This window comes from Saimiri boliviensis, chromosome 9 (genome assembly GCF_048565385.1).
Source record: "Saimiri boliviensis isolate mSaiBol1 chromosome 9, mSaiBol1.pri, whole genome shotgun sequence".
Classification (NCBI taxonomy): Eukaryota; Metazoa; Chordata; class Mammalia; order Primates; family Cebidae; genus Saimiri; species Saimiri boliviensis.
In genome coordinates, this window is record NC_133457.1 from 13248173 (window position 1) to 13265359 (window position 17187).

The 17187-nt window shown below is 38.0% G+C and overlaps 1 protein-coding gene across 6 annotated transcripts in view; it reads left to right on the forward strand.

Annotated features, from left to right (window-relative positions):
• The window catches only part of HPS3 (HPS3 biogenesis of lysosomal organelles complex 2 subunit 1), a 42634-nt gene that overhangs the window by 12017 nt on the left and 13430 nt on the right, over positions 1 to 17187 (forward strand). For 5 of the 6 annotated variants that reach the window (XR_005582486.2, XR_012519121.1, XM_074405480.1 and 2 more), the window contains exons 3-10: positions 166 to 334; positions 727 to 812; positions 3844 to 4036; positions 8195 to 8276; positions 10650 to 10804; positions 12547 to 12655; positions 14736 to 14917; positions 15871 to 16051. Coding sequence is in view for 4 of the 6 variants with exons in the window: in XM_074405480.1 (XP_074261581.1) it covers positions 166 to 334; positions 727 to 812; positions 3844 to 4036; positions 8195 to 8276; positions 10650 to 10804; positions 12547 to 12655; positions 14736 to 14917; positions 15871 to 16051 (1157 nt within the window). In the remaining 2 variants the exon portion in view is untranslated. The remainder of the gene's footprint in view (positions 1 to 165; positions 335 to 726; positions 813 to 3843; positions 4037 to 8194; positions 8277 to 10649; positions 10805 to 12546; positions 12656 to 14735; positions 14918 to 15870; positions 16052 to 17187) is intronic. The other variant, XM_074405478.1, reaches the window with a different exon arrangement.

Below are 17187 nucleotides of genomic sequence, written 5' to 3' on the forward strand. Positions count from 1 at the left end.
GAGATTAAATAAGCAAGCACCAAGACCCATAGTGCCTTGTAAATATTTTAATAATATTTAAATAATTTTATAAATAAAATTACTGTAGATCTATTTAATTGGTGAGAGGATGTTATGAAATCTAATTTTCATTCAAGCAGAACTCTTACATTTTGTTTTTTGAAGGCATCAGTAATGAAATTTCACAGCTTGAGGCAGATTTTGTTATATGCCAGAAGCCCCTGGAACTTCTTGGTGAAAAAAGTGAACAGTCTGGATTATCTGTTACACTGGAGTCTACGGGATTAGCTGATGAAAAAAGAAAATATTCCCACTTTCAGCACCTGCTCTATAGGTATGATAGAGCTTTTTATTTACCAGCATTTAATGTGCTTGTGTGTGTGTGTGTGTGTGTGTGTGTGTGTGTGTGTGTGTCTATATATATATATATATATTCTCACTATTGGACTTTGAGCGTTCTTTAGTTATACACATAGATAATATCACTCCTGTCGAAATTTCTTTTTGTGTTGGATATGTTGCTGTCATGTCAGACTTAGAAGTCTTAATCCTAAAACTGGAGTCAGGCCCTAAAAATGGAGAGAGAGTTATATATATACATATATATATATATATATGTGTATATATATATATATATATATATATATATATATATATATATTATATGCCTGCTTAAAGTACATGGAAGTTACATTTTTCCCTTTCTCTGTCTTTTTAAACTCACAGACGTTTTGCTCCTGATATTTCGTCCTATGTCTTGTCTGATGACATCAAGTTGCATTCCCTCCAGCTGCTGCCCATTTACCAGACTGGTAAGTATGACAGTGCAGGAATGTGACAGTACAGCAAGGTGAAAATGCTCTGTCTGGGCTGGAAGTGGAGACCCATGTGGGTAATATGTTTGTTTGGTTCTTCCACTGAGTCTCCCTGTGGCTCTTGACAAAGTTCTTAGCCAATACCTGTGAGTACTAGAAAGGGAAGTCGTACCTGCTAGGAGAAGCCATGGAGAGGGCATGACAGACTGAACTTAATTCCCTTTTTAAAATGGTCTATGGACCCAAAAAGTTAGAGCAGAGGTATGTCTGGGTTCTAGCTAGGTATTTGGCAAAGCGTCTTATGATGGCCTCGTGAACAAGGTGTGAAAAAGTGGTATGAATGGGAAATAATTTAGAGCAGTGGTTGTCAATCCTGCTACACATTGGACTTACCTGAATGCTTTTAAAAAATATTGATGCTCAGGCTCTACATGCAGGTTATCAGTTACAGGGCCTGGGCATCAGTATTTTTTAAAAGCTCCTGAAGAGTCTAACGAGCACCATGATTGAGAATTACTAATAGGGCCTGCACTCACTTCTGACCTGATTAACGTCTTTAGATGTTATCTAGAGAAAGATACAAATATTATTCTGATTAAATGTCTTTCTAACCCTCATTTTTTTTTTTTTTCTTTTGGTAAATATTTATTGAGTACCTACTATGTTGGGCATTGTGCCGAATACTAGGGAACTAACAGAGAGTGAAGCACTTGCTCTTACTGAGCTAATTGTCTAATGGGGGAAGGGAGACATTTGAATAACGGAAGACTCACAGTTCCACCCTGAAGTGAGTGAGCTGTTGTAAACCTCCCTGTGAGAGCCTATAACAAAAGACCCTGACCTCATCTTGAGGTCAGAGAAGGCTTCCTGAGAAAGAGCATCTGAAGAGTAAATTGGACTGACTTGGGAATAGGGGTTGATGTAGGGAAGGGGAAGAGGGGAAGAGAGCCTTCCAGACAGAAGCAGCAGCAAAAGCTCTGTGGTAGAGGGAGAATCACATTTGAGAAACTTAGAGAAGCAAAACTAAGGGGCGGCAATGCGACAGGGCTAGAGACCAGACAGGGCCAATAGCCGTGTTAGAGGATCAGCTCAAGATCCAGTGAGTTTCCCATAGCACTTGGAATAAAAACTCCAAATCCATTCTGTGACCTACATGACCTTAATTCTGAGCCCATCTTGTCCCAGTCATCCTGCTTATTGTTTTTCATCCATAGTGGCGTTTCCTTCTGCCATAGGTAAGCCACATGCACTCTTATCTAAGACCTATTATTCTCACTTCTTGTGCTTAGAGCGTATTTCCCTCAGATCTTGTGTGACTGGTGCATTTAAGTCGTTCAGTTCACAACTGAAGTGTAACCTCATCATGGAGGACTTCTCTGACCTCTCAATTTAAAATCCCCCTTCTCCTATCACACTGGAGTTTACTTGTTTACATCCCAATCCCCATCACTAGAATGAAGGCTCTGTGAAAGCAGTTACACTATCTTGTACACTGTTGTATCCCTAGAATCTCAAACAGCACCACTTAGTAGACACCTAATGAATATTGACTGAATAGACTAATGAATGGATGGGTGGTATGTATTTGAGCTGGACCCTAATGAATGAGTAGAATTTTAAGAAGATGGAGATTTCTGTAGGATATTACATAATGGGAACCAATATTACATGAGTGTAAAATTATCATGTGTATTTGGAGATTAGTGAACAGTTCTCTTTGACCATGGCACAGATGTGTGGGAAAAAAAAGAATAAGAAAAAACTGGACATTTGGCTTTTAGCCAAATATGGAGAGTTCAGAATTGGACTTCTGCTGTTAATTGGTATCCTTGAAGGGTGTCAGTCAGCGTACTTGTTAAACAACTTTGGTTATGAAAAACTACACCTATATATAGATAGAAAATAGTGCAGTGAACCCCCATGTACCCATTGAACAGCTTCAGTAGTGTTGTTGTATGCTGCATTATTCTGATGCACATCCCAGAGTTCATATCATTTCATCCATAAAATATTTCAACATATGTCTCTATATACTCTTTTACTTAAACCTAGAATGCTATTTTCCATAAAAAAAAATTTGTTGATACCAATAGACATTCAGTAAGGGTTTACATTTCTCTGCTTGACGAAAAAACTACACAATTCATTTGTTTGAATCATATTCCAAATAAAGTTCATACATTGCAATTGATTGCTATGTCTTTTATGCTCTTTTAATATATAGGCTTTCCCTCCTCTCTCTTTTCTTTGCATCTTATTTAACAAGAAATTAGACTCTTTACTGTAAAATTTCCCACAATCTGAATTTTACTAATTGAATCCTTGCAGTGTCATTTAACATGTTTCTGTATCCACTGTATTTCCATGTGAGTTGGTAGATGGAAATCTGTGCTGTCCAGTATGGTAGCCATTGGTCACATGCTGCTATTGAGCACTTGAAATGTGACTAGTCTGAATTGAGATATGGCATAAGTATAAAATGCGCATTTGATTTCGAAGACTTAGTACAAAAATACATACAGTATCTTTAATTTTTTTGTTTATTTCTTCTTGAAATGGTAATATTTTTGGTATGCTGGGTTAATACAGTATAATTAAAATGTTGCCTGTTTTTTACTATTTAAAATGTGATTACTAGAAATCTTTAAATTACAGATGTGGCTCACATATTTCTACCGACCTTGCTGGTCTATACTCAGGCTTGCTCAGATTATTTATTATTATTGTTATTTTTTTTTTGAAACACAAGTAGTGTTGAGCTCTGCCAGTGGATTCTTTTTGTGATGTTAACAGCCATTGTTGATCATTACATAGATCTGTTAATTTAGTAGGGTTGCACAATGATGATATTCTAATTATATTACTCCTTTTTTTATTTCTTATCAGCATTCTTCTGTAAAGAGCAACTTCCCCTTTGCAACTCTTTGGTTACCCGCTGATAAGAGGTTGCATAGCAAAGTCAAGATATGATTATTTCCCATTATTTACTGGTTTCATGGTGTTTTATTTCTTTCATTTTTGCATGCAGGTCCTCTTACTTCTGATGGAAAAAATCTGTCTCAGGAAAAAGAATTGCTGAGTCTCTTTTGCTTTTTCTCATTACCTCATGTGGGCTATCTCTACATGGTTGTGAAATCTGTTGAATTGATGTCGGTCTACCAGTATCCTGAGAAGTCTCAGCAGGCAGTACTCACGCCACAATTTTTGCATGTCATTACAAGGTACTGTTACAGGATCACTTGCTGGCCTGTGAGTTGCTTATTTTTCTGTAAATTTTTGAGGTGCTGCCTAAATCTTTGAGAATTGTGTGAACTAGCATAGAGTACTATAAATTCATGAGTTACATGTCATTGTAAGTCCATCTTTTGATGACGCATAACTACCTTTTCAATGTCAAAATTTAGACGCTGGTTTTGTCTTTGCTTTGTTTCCTTAGACTGGATGGGGATCCCTGTAAGGAAGTATAAGGTTCTTTATAAAGGAAGACTTTTATAGAGAATCTTAATGAAAAGTTAATGGGGCCAGTCAGAGCATCTCTTTAAGTTTCTTTTTAAATTTCCTAATTTTTTTCTTACTGCTACCATATTTTTCCACTATAAATTGAGTTATATTATAATGGTTTAGAACTGTGAAGGGACCAGAGAGATGATCTGATTCTCTCCTTGATTAGCACAGATGGGGAAGTAGTTACAGAGAGGTTAGAATTGGCCAAAGCCATGTGCTAATTGATGGCAGATGTGTTGAGTTGCCTTCCCTTATTATGCTGGCATGTAAACTGGGTTCATAAGCAGTAGCTTGATCTCATTTCCTTTTAATCTCAATAGCACATGATGGTTTTGGTTTTATTTCCTCTTTTTTGAGCTTAGATTTGTTCAGGGCACTGCCTTGTGCCCTCTGACCAAGCAACTGTGAATAAGATACACTAATCACTTTCTAAAGCAATAATATAAGAGAAGGTCAGAGAGACGTACAAGGGTCAAAGACACTAGGAGATTTGTGAAAAATGCCTTAAAACCTCATGAAAGTGCAGTAGGCACTGGGAGGAGGGAAATTACTTCTGGCTAACTTGTATGGGGAAGTTGTGGATAGCTGACTGTGTTTGAAGTGAAGCATGAAAGTTAGCTAGAATTTTGGTAGATGAAGATTGAAAGAGATGTGAATTACAGATTGAAGGAAGACTATAAGCAAAAACTGTATCAAGTTTTTAGCAACATCCAAAAATTAATTGCACAGGACAGAGATTCCCCCCCACCACTGAGTGGTGGTATCAGAATCTCTAGCAGGTGCTGGAGTTCATTTCAAACTGCATAGAACCCATCTGGAGATTCTGATGTCCACTCTTAGTGGTTGTGCTCCCCTCTCCACCTGATTTCTGGCTTAAGGAGAGATGCTGCTGATGGGATTGTGTTTCATAAGTGAACAATGTGGAGGTAGCTAGTCTTTCCAATTTCCAAAGTGTTGTGTAGTGATGTTCTTTAAATATAAAGAAGCTGAAAAGTAGAGAGGTGGTGAAAATAGTGCTTGAGAGAGAGCCCAAGAATTTGAAAATTAAGGGCTTTTTTAAAGTTTTGACCAGAAAAAATGATGTGATCAGAACATTGCTTTAGGAAAATTAATGGTGGCTGCTGTGGAAGATGGATTGAACACAGAAAAATAAGGTATTGGAATAGTTCAGGCAAGGATATTAAGGGGTGATATTCAGGCAGTGTAGTGGTAATAAAAGGAGAAGGGAGGATGCATAGGAGAGGCTTCAGCGGGAAAGTTAAAAGACTGGTCTGATGGGATAATGGGTATGTAGGAGGCATGAAAAATTCCACCAAGGTTTTGAGTCTGCTTTTATGAAAGAATGGAGGCTGGTGAAATGTAAGGCAAAAGAAATGTTTGGTTTAGACATTTGAGATTGAGATGCTTATAGATTATCGAGATAATGCTAAGTAGGCTTTTGGACACATGCAACTGTAGATTAAGGTAAAGAGGAAAGCCTAGAAGTTTTATTACCATAAAAAAAAAAAGTTAATTATTAAAGTAGTGAACCTGGCCCCAGGAGTGTATAGACAGCGAAAAGTTAAAGAACTAACTCCGGTGAAGGTCTTGTTCAGTAAGCAAGAAGAGAAAGATCTTCAAGGATGCAGAAGAGTCTAGGAAAATATGCCATCTCAGAAACTAAGGAAAAAGAGAGGGAGAAGGAAGGAATAAAAATACTAATTTCTGTCCCATCATATAGATATAAAAGACTATCCATCTTTTTCCCATCTTACTGCACATATGTGAAGTACACTGAGAATTTAGTGAGTAGACCCACTAAATCTATTGCCCCATCTCTCATATATAAGTTATGAACAAATTTGGAGTGTAGAGTCCTGAAAGCATTATATTATGAGTTTGAATGGACTTTTATTTCATGGGTTTTGACTACCTCCAGATAGGAAATTTTTGAGCTTTTCTTATTATCAGCCCTAAAGGAGACTGACATCATTAACTTGACTGTGAAATCATTGGACATTAGAATAGCAATTGCTTTATGTAAATTCAGATTCTTAATAAGAATCTACACTCCTGTGTTTTAAATCTTAACATTCTTACATCGTTGAACTCATTTTTACATCATTTATTTATTTATTTTTTTAAGACAGAGTTTTGGTCTTGTTGCCCAGGCTGGAGTGCCATGGTGTGGTCTTGGCTCACTGCAACCTCTGCCTCCCAGGTTCAAGTGATTTCCTGCCTCCGCCTCCCAAGTAGCTGGGATTACAGGCACCTGCCATCATGCCTGGCTAATGTTTTTGTATTTGTAGTAGAGACAGTTTCACCATGTTGGCCAGGCTGGTCTCCAACTCCTGACCTCAGGTGATCTGCCCGCCTTGGCCTCCCAAAGTGTTGGGATTACAGGTATGAGCCACTGTGCCCTGCCCATCTTTTTTATTTTACCCAGTAGATTAACGTTTTAAAAATATCTTACCCTATAAGGTGGTCTCTGAAAGTTTCTTGAAGATTGATGTATTTATACACCTAAAGAAAGCAATAGGGTTTTTGGTTTGTTTTTTTTTAAGAAGCAAAGAACAAAATAAAATCATGTAAAATGCCAACTTTATGGAAATGTATTAGTTAGGAAAGCCCCCCCCCCACCCACCGCCGCCACGAAATCCTTTTCTTCTAGAGTTAACCACATCAAGACTTTTTTTTTTTTTTTTACAATGCCTTATTTTTTTACAGAAATTGATCATACTCTGTCCACTGTTCAGCAACTTGCTGTTTTATATAGCAGTGTATTGTGGACATCTTTCCATGCCAGCACATTTCAGTTTACTTCATTGTTTCTCTTGTATATACTTCTGCCTTGAATTCCAACAGTAGCCAACAGGCTGGATTCCTATAGGTAGAGGAAAGTCAGGGAACGCTGCCTTTTTATCTCTAGAATCTTAAGGTCATTTGTTTTTGTGGTCATAGCTATTTCCAGCTGTCCTTTTGGTCCCACTGCAGGTGTTTTTTTTGCCTCCGTCTCTCAGTTTACTTCCCAAAGTTGCTAACTCGACTCCAGATTTGTAAGTGGTGGTGCTCCTGTCCCAGTTATTGTCAGGACTCCGAAGATCATTTTCTAGAAGTTTTCAGAAATAGAGATGGCAGTGGGCTGCCATCCAGGCATCTGTCGTGCACTTCCTGTGGAGTCCCTAGATCCTTTTTGTATGCAGAAGCAACCTGGAGTTGTGGAAAGAGGTAGAAGAGTGTGAGGAGTCAGGAGACCTGGGATCTAATTGGCTCTGCTCTCCAGAGAGGTGGTGGACCAGTCATGAACCTTTCATGCCCCAGTCTTTAAAACGAATTGCTGGACTAGGTAATTCTGAAGATGCCTTCAGATGGTCTCTCATTTTCAATTTGACCACTGAATTTGAGTTTGCCTAGTCTGCATTGTCCAGCATAATCCAGGATGGATTTCATCATGAGGTGGGTGAGGAAAAACAGCAGTTAAGAAATGGGTTTTAATCCTGGTTTTGATAGAAACCCTTCTGTACCTTGGGCAGGTACTAGGGGCATCATTTGTCTGTAAAATGAAGATACTGACCCAGATCCATGGTTCCTAACTAGGGATGCACATCAGAGTCACTTAGGGAGTTTTGCAGAAATATATACTTCTAGATTCAGCCCCTAGAGATTGTGATTCACTAAGGGTGTTATGGGGACTAGTTATATATTTTAAAAAACACACCACAGGGATTCTGAGGCATTCCTCTTTTTGAGAAGCAGATTAACTTAGCAACATTTGACAAATACTTGAGTCTTCTGCCACCCCTGCCATTGCCCTCTTTGCCTATGAAGCCCTCTCTACTGTGGGCATGTTGGTTCTTGGCCTCACTTTGCTCAGCAGCCTGTGTCTTCCTCCTCAGTAACAACCTGCAGTGTTTCACTGTGCGGTGCAGTGCGGCAGCAGCTCGTGAGGAGGACCCGTACATGGATACCACCCTGAAGGTAAAACTGGCTTATGAAGACAGTGAAACCTTAAGATCACAAAGGAGCACATGTATGCTCGTAGATTTGCCCTCAGTCCTAAGCTAGGCAAGAACAAAAGATCTTAAGGTTGTCTAATGTATTGAATTAGAACTTTTGGATATAAACTAGAATAGTGATTCGTGGCTTAGTTGATAGTTTTTAAGATTGCTTTGCGAACATTTCATTCCAAATTGATTTAGTGCATAGTTTTTAAAGTTTGGTAAAGAATATAAAAAGTGTGAACTGAGAGCAGTTCATGACTATAGTATGCTATAATTTTATTTATTTTTTTTATTTTAACTTTTAATATTTTTGAGGCAGGGTCTTGCTCTGTCACCCAGGCTGGAGTGCAGTGGCACAATCATGGCTCTCTCTAGCCTTGAACTCTTGGGCTCAATGATCCTCCCACCTCAGCCCCTCAAGTAGCTGGGACTACAGGTGTGCACCACCATGCCCAGATATTTATTTATCTATCTATTTTTAGTGAGAAGTAATGTGCTTAGTCCCTTAAAAAACTTTTGACCACAAAATAAATATAGACATTATTATGTTGAGATTCTGTATTTTCTGACTTTAAACTTCTGTTCTCAGAAATGTACTGATTATTTGCCTTATATTCATCTATGTTATTTTACTTCTGAAGTATAAGCTATTTGAATTGGATGTTCGTTAGGAATATACATGCTGCAAGAAGCTCCTAAATCATGATACTCTGTATTTCAAAACTTGGTTTATATCTGCCTGGATCCTGGAATACCTGTTTTCAAAAAAAATAAGCCTTCAATAATGATGGTTGTCTTAACAAGCCAGTCCTGACCTAGAGCCTAATGTGTCTGAGGTACTCTTTCACGGTCACTGTTGCCCAGGTTGTGTTATATGATAGTGTTTTATGGAAAGCATGGCCTCTGAGTTCCTGGTGACCCTTTTTAATGGCCTCCCTGTGGTTTTCTGTTGTTGACCAGGCTTACGGCCCGCTCTTAGCCTCTTGGGAAACCACAACCACAGATTTCCTGTGCCTTTGTTTGTGTAAGATATACACATGGCCTTTCCAGAGATTATTTTAAAATCAGGATTATTTCCTTTGTAAAAATAGAAAGATAACAGATTAAAAATATAAAACTTCCTTCTTTGTCCTCTTCTTTCCTTGCCTTGCCTTTTCCAACCTCAGAAAGACATAGGCTTATATAGGGGTGATGGTGCAATTTGAAGTACCTAATAGATTGAAGTAGGATCAATATGCATTTCGAAAGAAAAAAAAATCCATGTATTTTCAGAGTCTTATAAAAGCAGAGGGAAGGAACAAGGAAGAGACAAAGGGGAGGGATAAGGAGAGGTGGGCATCTGTTGGGGGTGTGCCCCCCTTGAGGCCAGTGGAGGTAGGAGGGGGAGGGATAATCACACCTCATGATTCCTCCTTTCTTGTGACTTCACCAGTTCTGAAGCCCTAGATGCCGGTTAACCAAGTGCACATTTAGCCCACTTGCTGACTCAAGCTTTAGAGCTGTGATGTCTGAAAAAAGTTTCACAACCTGAGAGTCTGGTTGAAAGTGCATGTGGTCTGTCTGCTTTTCCTCTGAGAGTCTGGCTCCTCAGCACTAGCCAAACCACCTTAACTATTTTTACATGGAGGTAACAATGAATGTGACCTCAGAATCAAAACAGCATGCATGGACAAGAAGGCAGGGTCCTGGAAGCAGCTCCCAGAATAGAGTTCTATTAGTTTTCTTATCCATTCTGCTTGAATTAATGGTCCTTTACAAGAGCAGCAGGCTGGCTCCTCTAGTTTATCTACATGCCCCAGCCTGTCAGCCATTCCAGGTACTGTTCATACCTAAGAGGCTAATAGGGGTCGTTGGAACATACAAGCATTTCTTTCACACACACACATCCACAAAGAAACCATTTTATTTACTCTATGAGCAGAAGAATGTCCTTTCATAGTGTCTGCTTTTGCCTAAAACCCATTTGGGCATACCCCTAACCATCCTGCTACTAATGGGGGTTTCCCTCGGTGGCTGGGTACCAGCTTCCTCTCCTGGAGGTATCTGTGGAGCCACTCTGTAGGGCACACACAGAAGTTCCTGCAGCTATGGGACCCTCTTTCTGCATTTATTCAATCAATAAATAACTGAGTTTATTGGCTGAGTAGCTCTATAGAATACATATTGGTTATATAGGTTACATTCCTCTATTAAGAGTAGGAATTTGGCTTGGTTGTTTTTGTTGTTGTTATTTTTTTTCGGGAGGGGTGGCTAGGGGATGGTGGGAGCAGAAGAGATTTTATCAATAAACTGATTTTTGAAGTGCATGTACCTTTATTCCTTGCTTAAATTTGTGATTTTCCTTTACTAGGCTTGCCCACCTGTTAGTATGGATGTCTGTGCTTTAAGAATACAGCTTTTCATAGGCTTGAAAGCCATCTGTCACTTTAAAAACCACATCATACTTTTGACTAAAGCAGACCCTGAGACGATTCCAGAGAGAAGAGGGTCACCCAAGAGGCTTCTGTAAGCATCCCCTTGCCCCAGGCATTTCTGCCAGTTTCTGGAATGAATTGTAACTGGTATATTTTGTGTTTACCTTTTTTTAAATCATAACTTGTAATGATCAAATGGCTTTTTGTTTGTTTTTTCAAATGGCGAAAAAGAAAAAAAAGGTTCTAACAGTCTTTGTAATGTACTTTATAACTGACCTGGAAACTTTTAGGAGAAAATGGATTATAAAATAGTTTCAGTAAAATGTTTGAGATTAGTGAAAGGACATACTCTTCTGTATAATTAATGGGATCGACTGAGCCTATAATACTAATTTAAACTACAGGACTTTTTGCTGTCTTTCTTCTTTGACCCTTTCAGTAGTTACATTTGTATCCAAAAATTCTTTTCTGATACTATGAAAGAAATTAATAATGTATGTCTTACCTTAAAGCACATTTATGATCTATAGATATGTGCTGATCTATCTGAAAATAAAGTTGAATTTTGATAACATTCATCTCTTGTTATCTGTTAGGTTTTCTGCTTTCCCATTGTTTAGAATAGAATGTTTAATTCCAGACTAATTATGCTTCTATTTGATGTTTTCTTACTTAGTGGTAGAGAATGCAATCCATTTCTCTAAGGAAAATTTAATCAAGAAAGAAGTCTCTTCAGGGAGAGAAGCATATACTGTATTTCAAATCCAACATAGGTTTTTTTTTTTTTTTGAGATGGAATCTTGCTCTGTAGCCCAGGCTGGAATGCATGGCTCGATCTTGGCTCACTGCAACTTCCACCTCCCGGGTTCCAGTTCAAGCAATTCTCCTACCTCAGCCTCCCAAGTAGCTGGGATTACAGGCATGAGCTACCATGCCCAGCTAATTTTTGTATTTTTTAGTGGAGATGGGGTTTCACCACGTTGGCCAGTCTGGTCTTGAACTCCTGACCTTGTGATCCACCCACCTCGGCCTCCCAAAGTGCTGGGATTACAGATGTGAGCCACTGCACCTGGCCCAACATAGGTTATTTTTAACATAAATTTTTACTTTTTCAAATTGTTAGTGGCTGTGCTCTGTTGCATGAACAGGAATCAGAGGTTGACTTTGGTAACTGATTGCTTTGAGTGTATACAGAGTGGTCTGGGGCTGAGTGATCCTAAAAGCTTTCTGGCAAGAGGAAAAGCAGTTTGTAGTCTTGCACATTTGACATTCTAATAGTATAATTTTTAAATGATCTTTTAAAATTTCTAATTCATTTGATAAACAATTTTAACAGAATGTACACTAAAGAAAATGCACCACATAGTGAAAGTAAGAGATACGATGGTGCTTTAAGCAGACTTCACAGTTTTATGTGTCTTCAGCATATTCTCAGCAGCCATGATGTTGCCTCTGCTTAGATTTGTGGCTTAGGGCATGCTAGACACATGAAGGCCAAGTGCAGAAAAGAGCCTGGGCATAGGCGTTTTCGCAGCCAAGGATCTTTTCTTTTTGATGGGACTTGCGTGTTCTTTGCACTTCTTGCTCGTTTTAGAATACTTTTGGAGTGAATTGGAAGGAATTGGTTTATCATTACATGATAATTACAGAATGTTAAATGCAGTAAGCCTATGTAGTACTGTATTATGAATAAAAGTGGAGTGTCCAGTTAATCACTGAAGAAAATAGTAAATGAAAATGATTTCAGTTATTTTATATCCAATATTTACCATTTACAACTACCATTTATTAATCATGTCATTTTAAAATTCTTGTCCTTTGTTTTGCTTTTAGTTCTAGAAAAGATACCAGTGTTAAGATCAAAATACCTCCTGTAGCTGAGGCTGGGTGGAATTTGTATATTGTGAATACGATCTCACCAGTGCAACTATACAAAGAGATGGTACTCTTCAAACTTCTGATTCTTATTCATAGATATTTAGAGTGAAATTATGATCAGAAAATGATTACAATTATCATACATTCAGGATGACAAAGCCCTTCAGCTTCCTGGCCTTGTGTGACAGTGGAGTGTGTATCTTTCTCTGCCTCTTTATTTTTACAGCTTCTGACATCCAAGGAACAAGTAAGACTCACTTATTCATACTCACTCTCCTAAGAGGATCGATTGGCCAATCTAAACATAGTCTTTGACCTTAATTTTGAATCCTAGCAAAGACAGCTAAGAAATGTGACCAAAAAAAAAAAAATCTAGTATAATTTATCCCTGTCCCACTCTTCTTACTTAGAACTACTAGCAGATTGTCCCAGGGCATTACAGCTACTTCAGCATTGTCCTGTGGGGAGGGACCCAGAGTGAGCATCCTCATTCCTGATCTAAGCAGTGATAGCTTCCTACTCATCCCGGGCAATTATTTTAACCCTTTATTTTGAAACAATTTCAAACTCACAGAAAAGCTGCAAGAATAAGTGTATTCTTCCCAGCACTTTAGGAGGCTGAGGCAGGTGGATTGCTTAAGGCCAGGAGTTTGAGACTAGCCTTGGTAACACAGTGAGATCCCATCTGTACAAAAAATAAAAAAATTAGCAAGTTGTGGTGGCACATACCTGTAGTCCTACTTGGGAAGCTAAGATGGGAAGATCACTTGAGCCCAGGAGTTTAAGGCTACAAAGAGCTATGATTGTACCACTGGACTCCAGCTTGGGTGACACAGCAAGATCTTTACTCTTTCGACTCTTCTTTTAAAAAGAAGAATATTCTGTATATTCCCATTCCCCACACAGATTTCCCCGCAATCAACGTTTTACCTTATTTGCTTCTCTCCTTTTCTCTTTTATGCATTCTGTGCTTTCTGTACACATATATACACTGTTTTCTGATTCTTTGGAAGGTAAACTGCATACTTCACAGTCTTTTGCCCCTAAGTACTTCAGTATATATTTTCTAAGAATCAGGATACTCTCTTGCCACTACTACAGACCTCAATTAGTTTAACATTGACACAGTGCTTTATCTGATTTATGATTCATAGTCTAATTCTGTCAACTGACCCACTGGTTTAATAGCATTTCCCCTCTTCCAGTTCAAAACCTGGTCTAGGATCAGGTAGTGTGTTTAGCTAGGATGTCTCTTTAGCCTCCTTAAATCTAGAATATTTCTATAGCCTTTCATTATATTTTATGACATGGGCATTTTTGAAAAATATAATTTTCTCTTCTCCTTTTATTTTGAGAGTATTCCTTATTTAGGGTTTGATATTTTTTTTAATGGTTAGATTCAGGATTATGCATTTTCAGCCAGAATATTGCATTGGTGATTTTTCTGTTAAGGGCATCACATCTGGAGGTACATACTGTTCATCTACCCCTCTTTGGTGATACTAATTTTGATCATCAGGTCAAGGTGTTGCCTGATTTGTCCCTGCCAGTAATTTAATGCCAATTATTATATCAGCTGTGCCCTGTCTTTTCAGTGTTGCTTAACTGAAAGTCTTCATTTAGATGATTTGACTACTAGTGTCTGAATATATTGATTGAGTCAGATTAGCTCGAGATAATTTTTACAAGCCCTCTGTGAGTTGTGGAAATAGATGTAGTAGAACGTGAACTTACCAACTGAAACTAAAATAAGGGAAGAATATTCAGGCTAAAGAATTAAATCACAACTTTTTAAACTATTTTAAATATTAATATGTTCACTAGTCTTATTGAGATCAAATTGTTGCTAAGTTAACAGTATTACTAGTATTACAGTATGATTTGGACCTCTCTGATGATTAGAGCTGTTTAATAACAGGGTAGTCTTTATAATCCTATATGTATTCAACTGGCTTATAGATGGTAGGGAAAAAAGCCCTTCGGTTAAGCCCTTGTCAGAATGGGAAATAACCACTTTGTTTACTTTTAGGGTTCAATATGTCCAAATGTTAACTTTACTAACAAAATATATAAATGTTATTAAGAACTGAGGAACTTTTGGGAGTCTCTCTTCAGCAACATTAGTGTTATCTTTTTTGTTTTAGATAGACTATAGCAATACCTATAAAACTGCCAAAACCCAGAGCTGCATTCACCTTCTCAGCGAGGCTCATCTGTTAGTGCGAGCTGCCCTGATGGATGCCAGTCAACTGGAACCTGGAGAGAAAGCAGAGCTTTTGGAAGCATTTAAGGAAAGCTGTGGACACCTTGGGGACTGTTACAGCAGGTGGGTGACACCTCTTGCAACCTTGCTACAGAAGCCATCTTGAACTTTGGGTGCACTTGTTTGCTTTTCCATCTCTGATAAATGGAGGAATGCATGAGGTGAGGTAGTTCATTTATTCACTTCTTCCACAAGCATTTATTGAGCACATATGCTGTTAGGTACTGTGCTAGGCTTCCATACAAAAATGAATGCGACCCGTTTCCTGCTTTTAGAGAGTCACAGTTTAGAAGATGAGCAGTAAGTCTCAAGTTTGTGATTTTCCCACCACTTAACTTAGGACTTTGACATTTTTCTCAGGCTTTGAAAATCCCTGATATAGCTGTGCGACTAGTCTATTGTCCGTTAGCTTAAGGGAAAGGTGCCAGTTAGACAGTTTGTGATTTTAATCTTAGTAGTCAGTGCTTTTATGATATCAGAAAGGGACACTAGTATGAATAGTGTTTTTATTTTTGAGAGTAACGTTTACAAATTTTTTGGCATATGATTGTTTTCAGACTTACTGGATCCACATGAATGATTAAAAATTAATAAAACAGACTTTTCCTCCTATAAACACCATTATTTTAGAGTCTGATCATGAATATTAGAAATTGTTGTTTTCATTTCTATCGTAAGCAGGCAAAAAGAAACTGCATGAATTAGCACTTTGTAAAATAAAACTTAGGAGTTCGTTTCAGTTACTAATGGCAGTAGAAAAGCATTTTGGAATTTATATCTTCTGGAAAGCCTGATATATTCTATTATAGAATGTGGTAGATATCCAGGTTTGAAAATTACAAATTTGACTATGCGTGGTGGCTCTCACCTGGAATCCCAGCACTTTGGGAGGCTGAGATAGGATGGTCACTTGAGGTCAGGAGTTTGAGACCAGTCTGGGCAACATAATGAGACCCTGTTTGTTTTTTTTAAAAAAAATGACAAATTTGAGATTTTAAAAATTTTCTTTCCTTTAGGCTTGACTCCCAGCATTCTCATCTCACCTTGCCATACTATAAGATGTCTGGTTTGTCTATGGCTGAAGTTCTGGGCCGCATGGACTGGACAGTAGAAGATGGCTTACAGAAATATGAGAAGGGATTAATCTTTTATATTAATCATTCACTTTATGAAAACCTGGATGAAGAATTAAGTGAAGTGATTATGGTTTTCTATTTTATATCTAGTATTTTTAACTTCTCATTTTAGCGATTTATTTTATTGAGTACTGTTTATAAATCAGGTTCCAAATATTTTTCTTCTTTGACATTATTCTTTTCCTAAAAAAGAAATGCACCCTTTTCTACATTAATGAAGATGGTAGTACAGCTTGGAAAAGAACTTACGGGTAACCTTCTCATGCTTTCTCATTATACAGACAGGGACATACGGTCTGTTGTAGTCTCAACACCTGCCCAGTGACAGCAGCACGTCCTCAGAAGAGCTACACAGAACGTGGGCCTTGCCTTCCATCTTCTCATCTGTAGTCCTTCCCGAAACCCTAGTTGTCCCTTACTCCAAGCGTCCAAAACTTCACTTACAAAACTCTGGCCTTAGCCCAGTGAACTTAAGACATTATTAAGGATTGTTTTTAGAACTGGGCACAGTAGCTAATATCTGTAATTCCAGATATTAGGAATTAGGGAGGTCGAGGTGGGAGGACCACTTGAGGTCAGAAATTTGAAACAAGCCTAGGCAATATAGCAAGACCCTATCTCTACAGAAAATTAAAAAATTAGTTGGGCTTAATGGCACGCACCTGTAGTTCCACTACTCAGGAGGCTGAGGCAGGAGGATTGTTTGAGCCCAGGAGTTTGAGGCTGCAGGGAGCCACAGTTACACCACTGCATTCCATCCTGGGCAATACAGAAAAGTCCTGTCTTAGAGAGAAAAGAAAAGATTAATTCTAACCCCTCATGTGTTTTAAACATCTTCGGATGCAAATATGCCAAATTGGAAATTGTGGTGTCAAATGTTATAAGGTTTTGAGAGAAATAAAGTTTTCTCATATAAATTACTTAATTGGGTATATTTTGAACTAAGTAGTTTCTGTGATGAATTTTTGTTGTAAATTAATCAGATATTTATTTTCTTCTGAAGTGTTAAAATTAGAAATGCTGGTCATAACCTGGTACATATTTTTATTGCTTTTTCTTCATTATAATCAGCAAAGGAGATCACTTCAGGTTATCTCAGGCCTCTCATGTATCAGTATCAGTTTTGCCTTTTTAAAATTAAAACATAATCCTATAATTTTATCTTACTTGGAATGTTTGTATCTTGGCTCTTTGCAC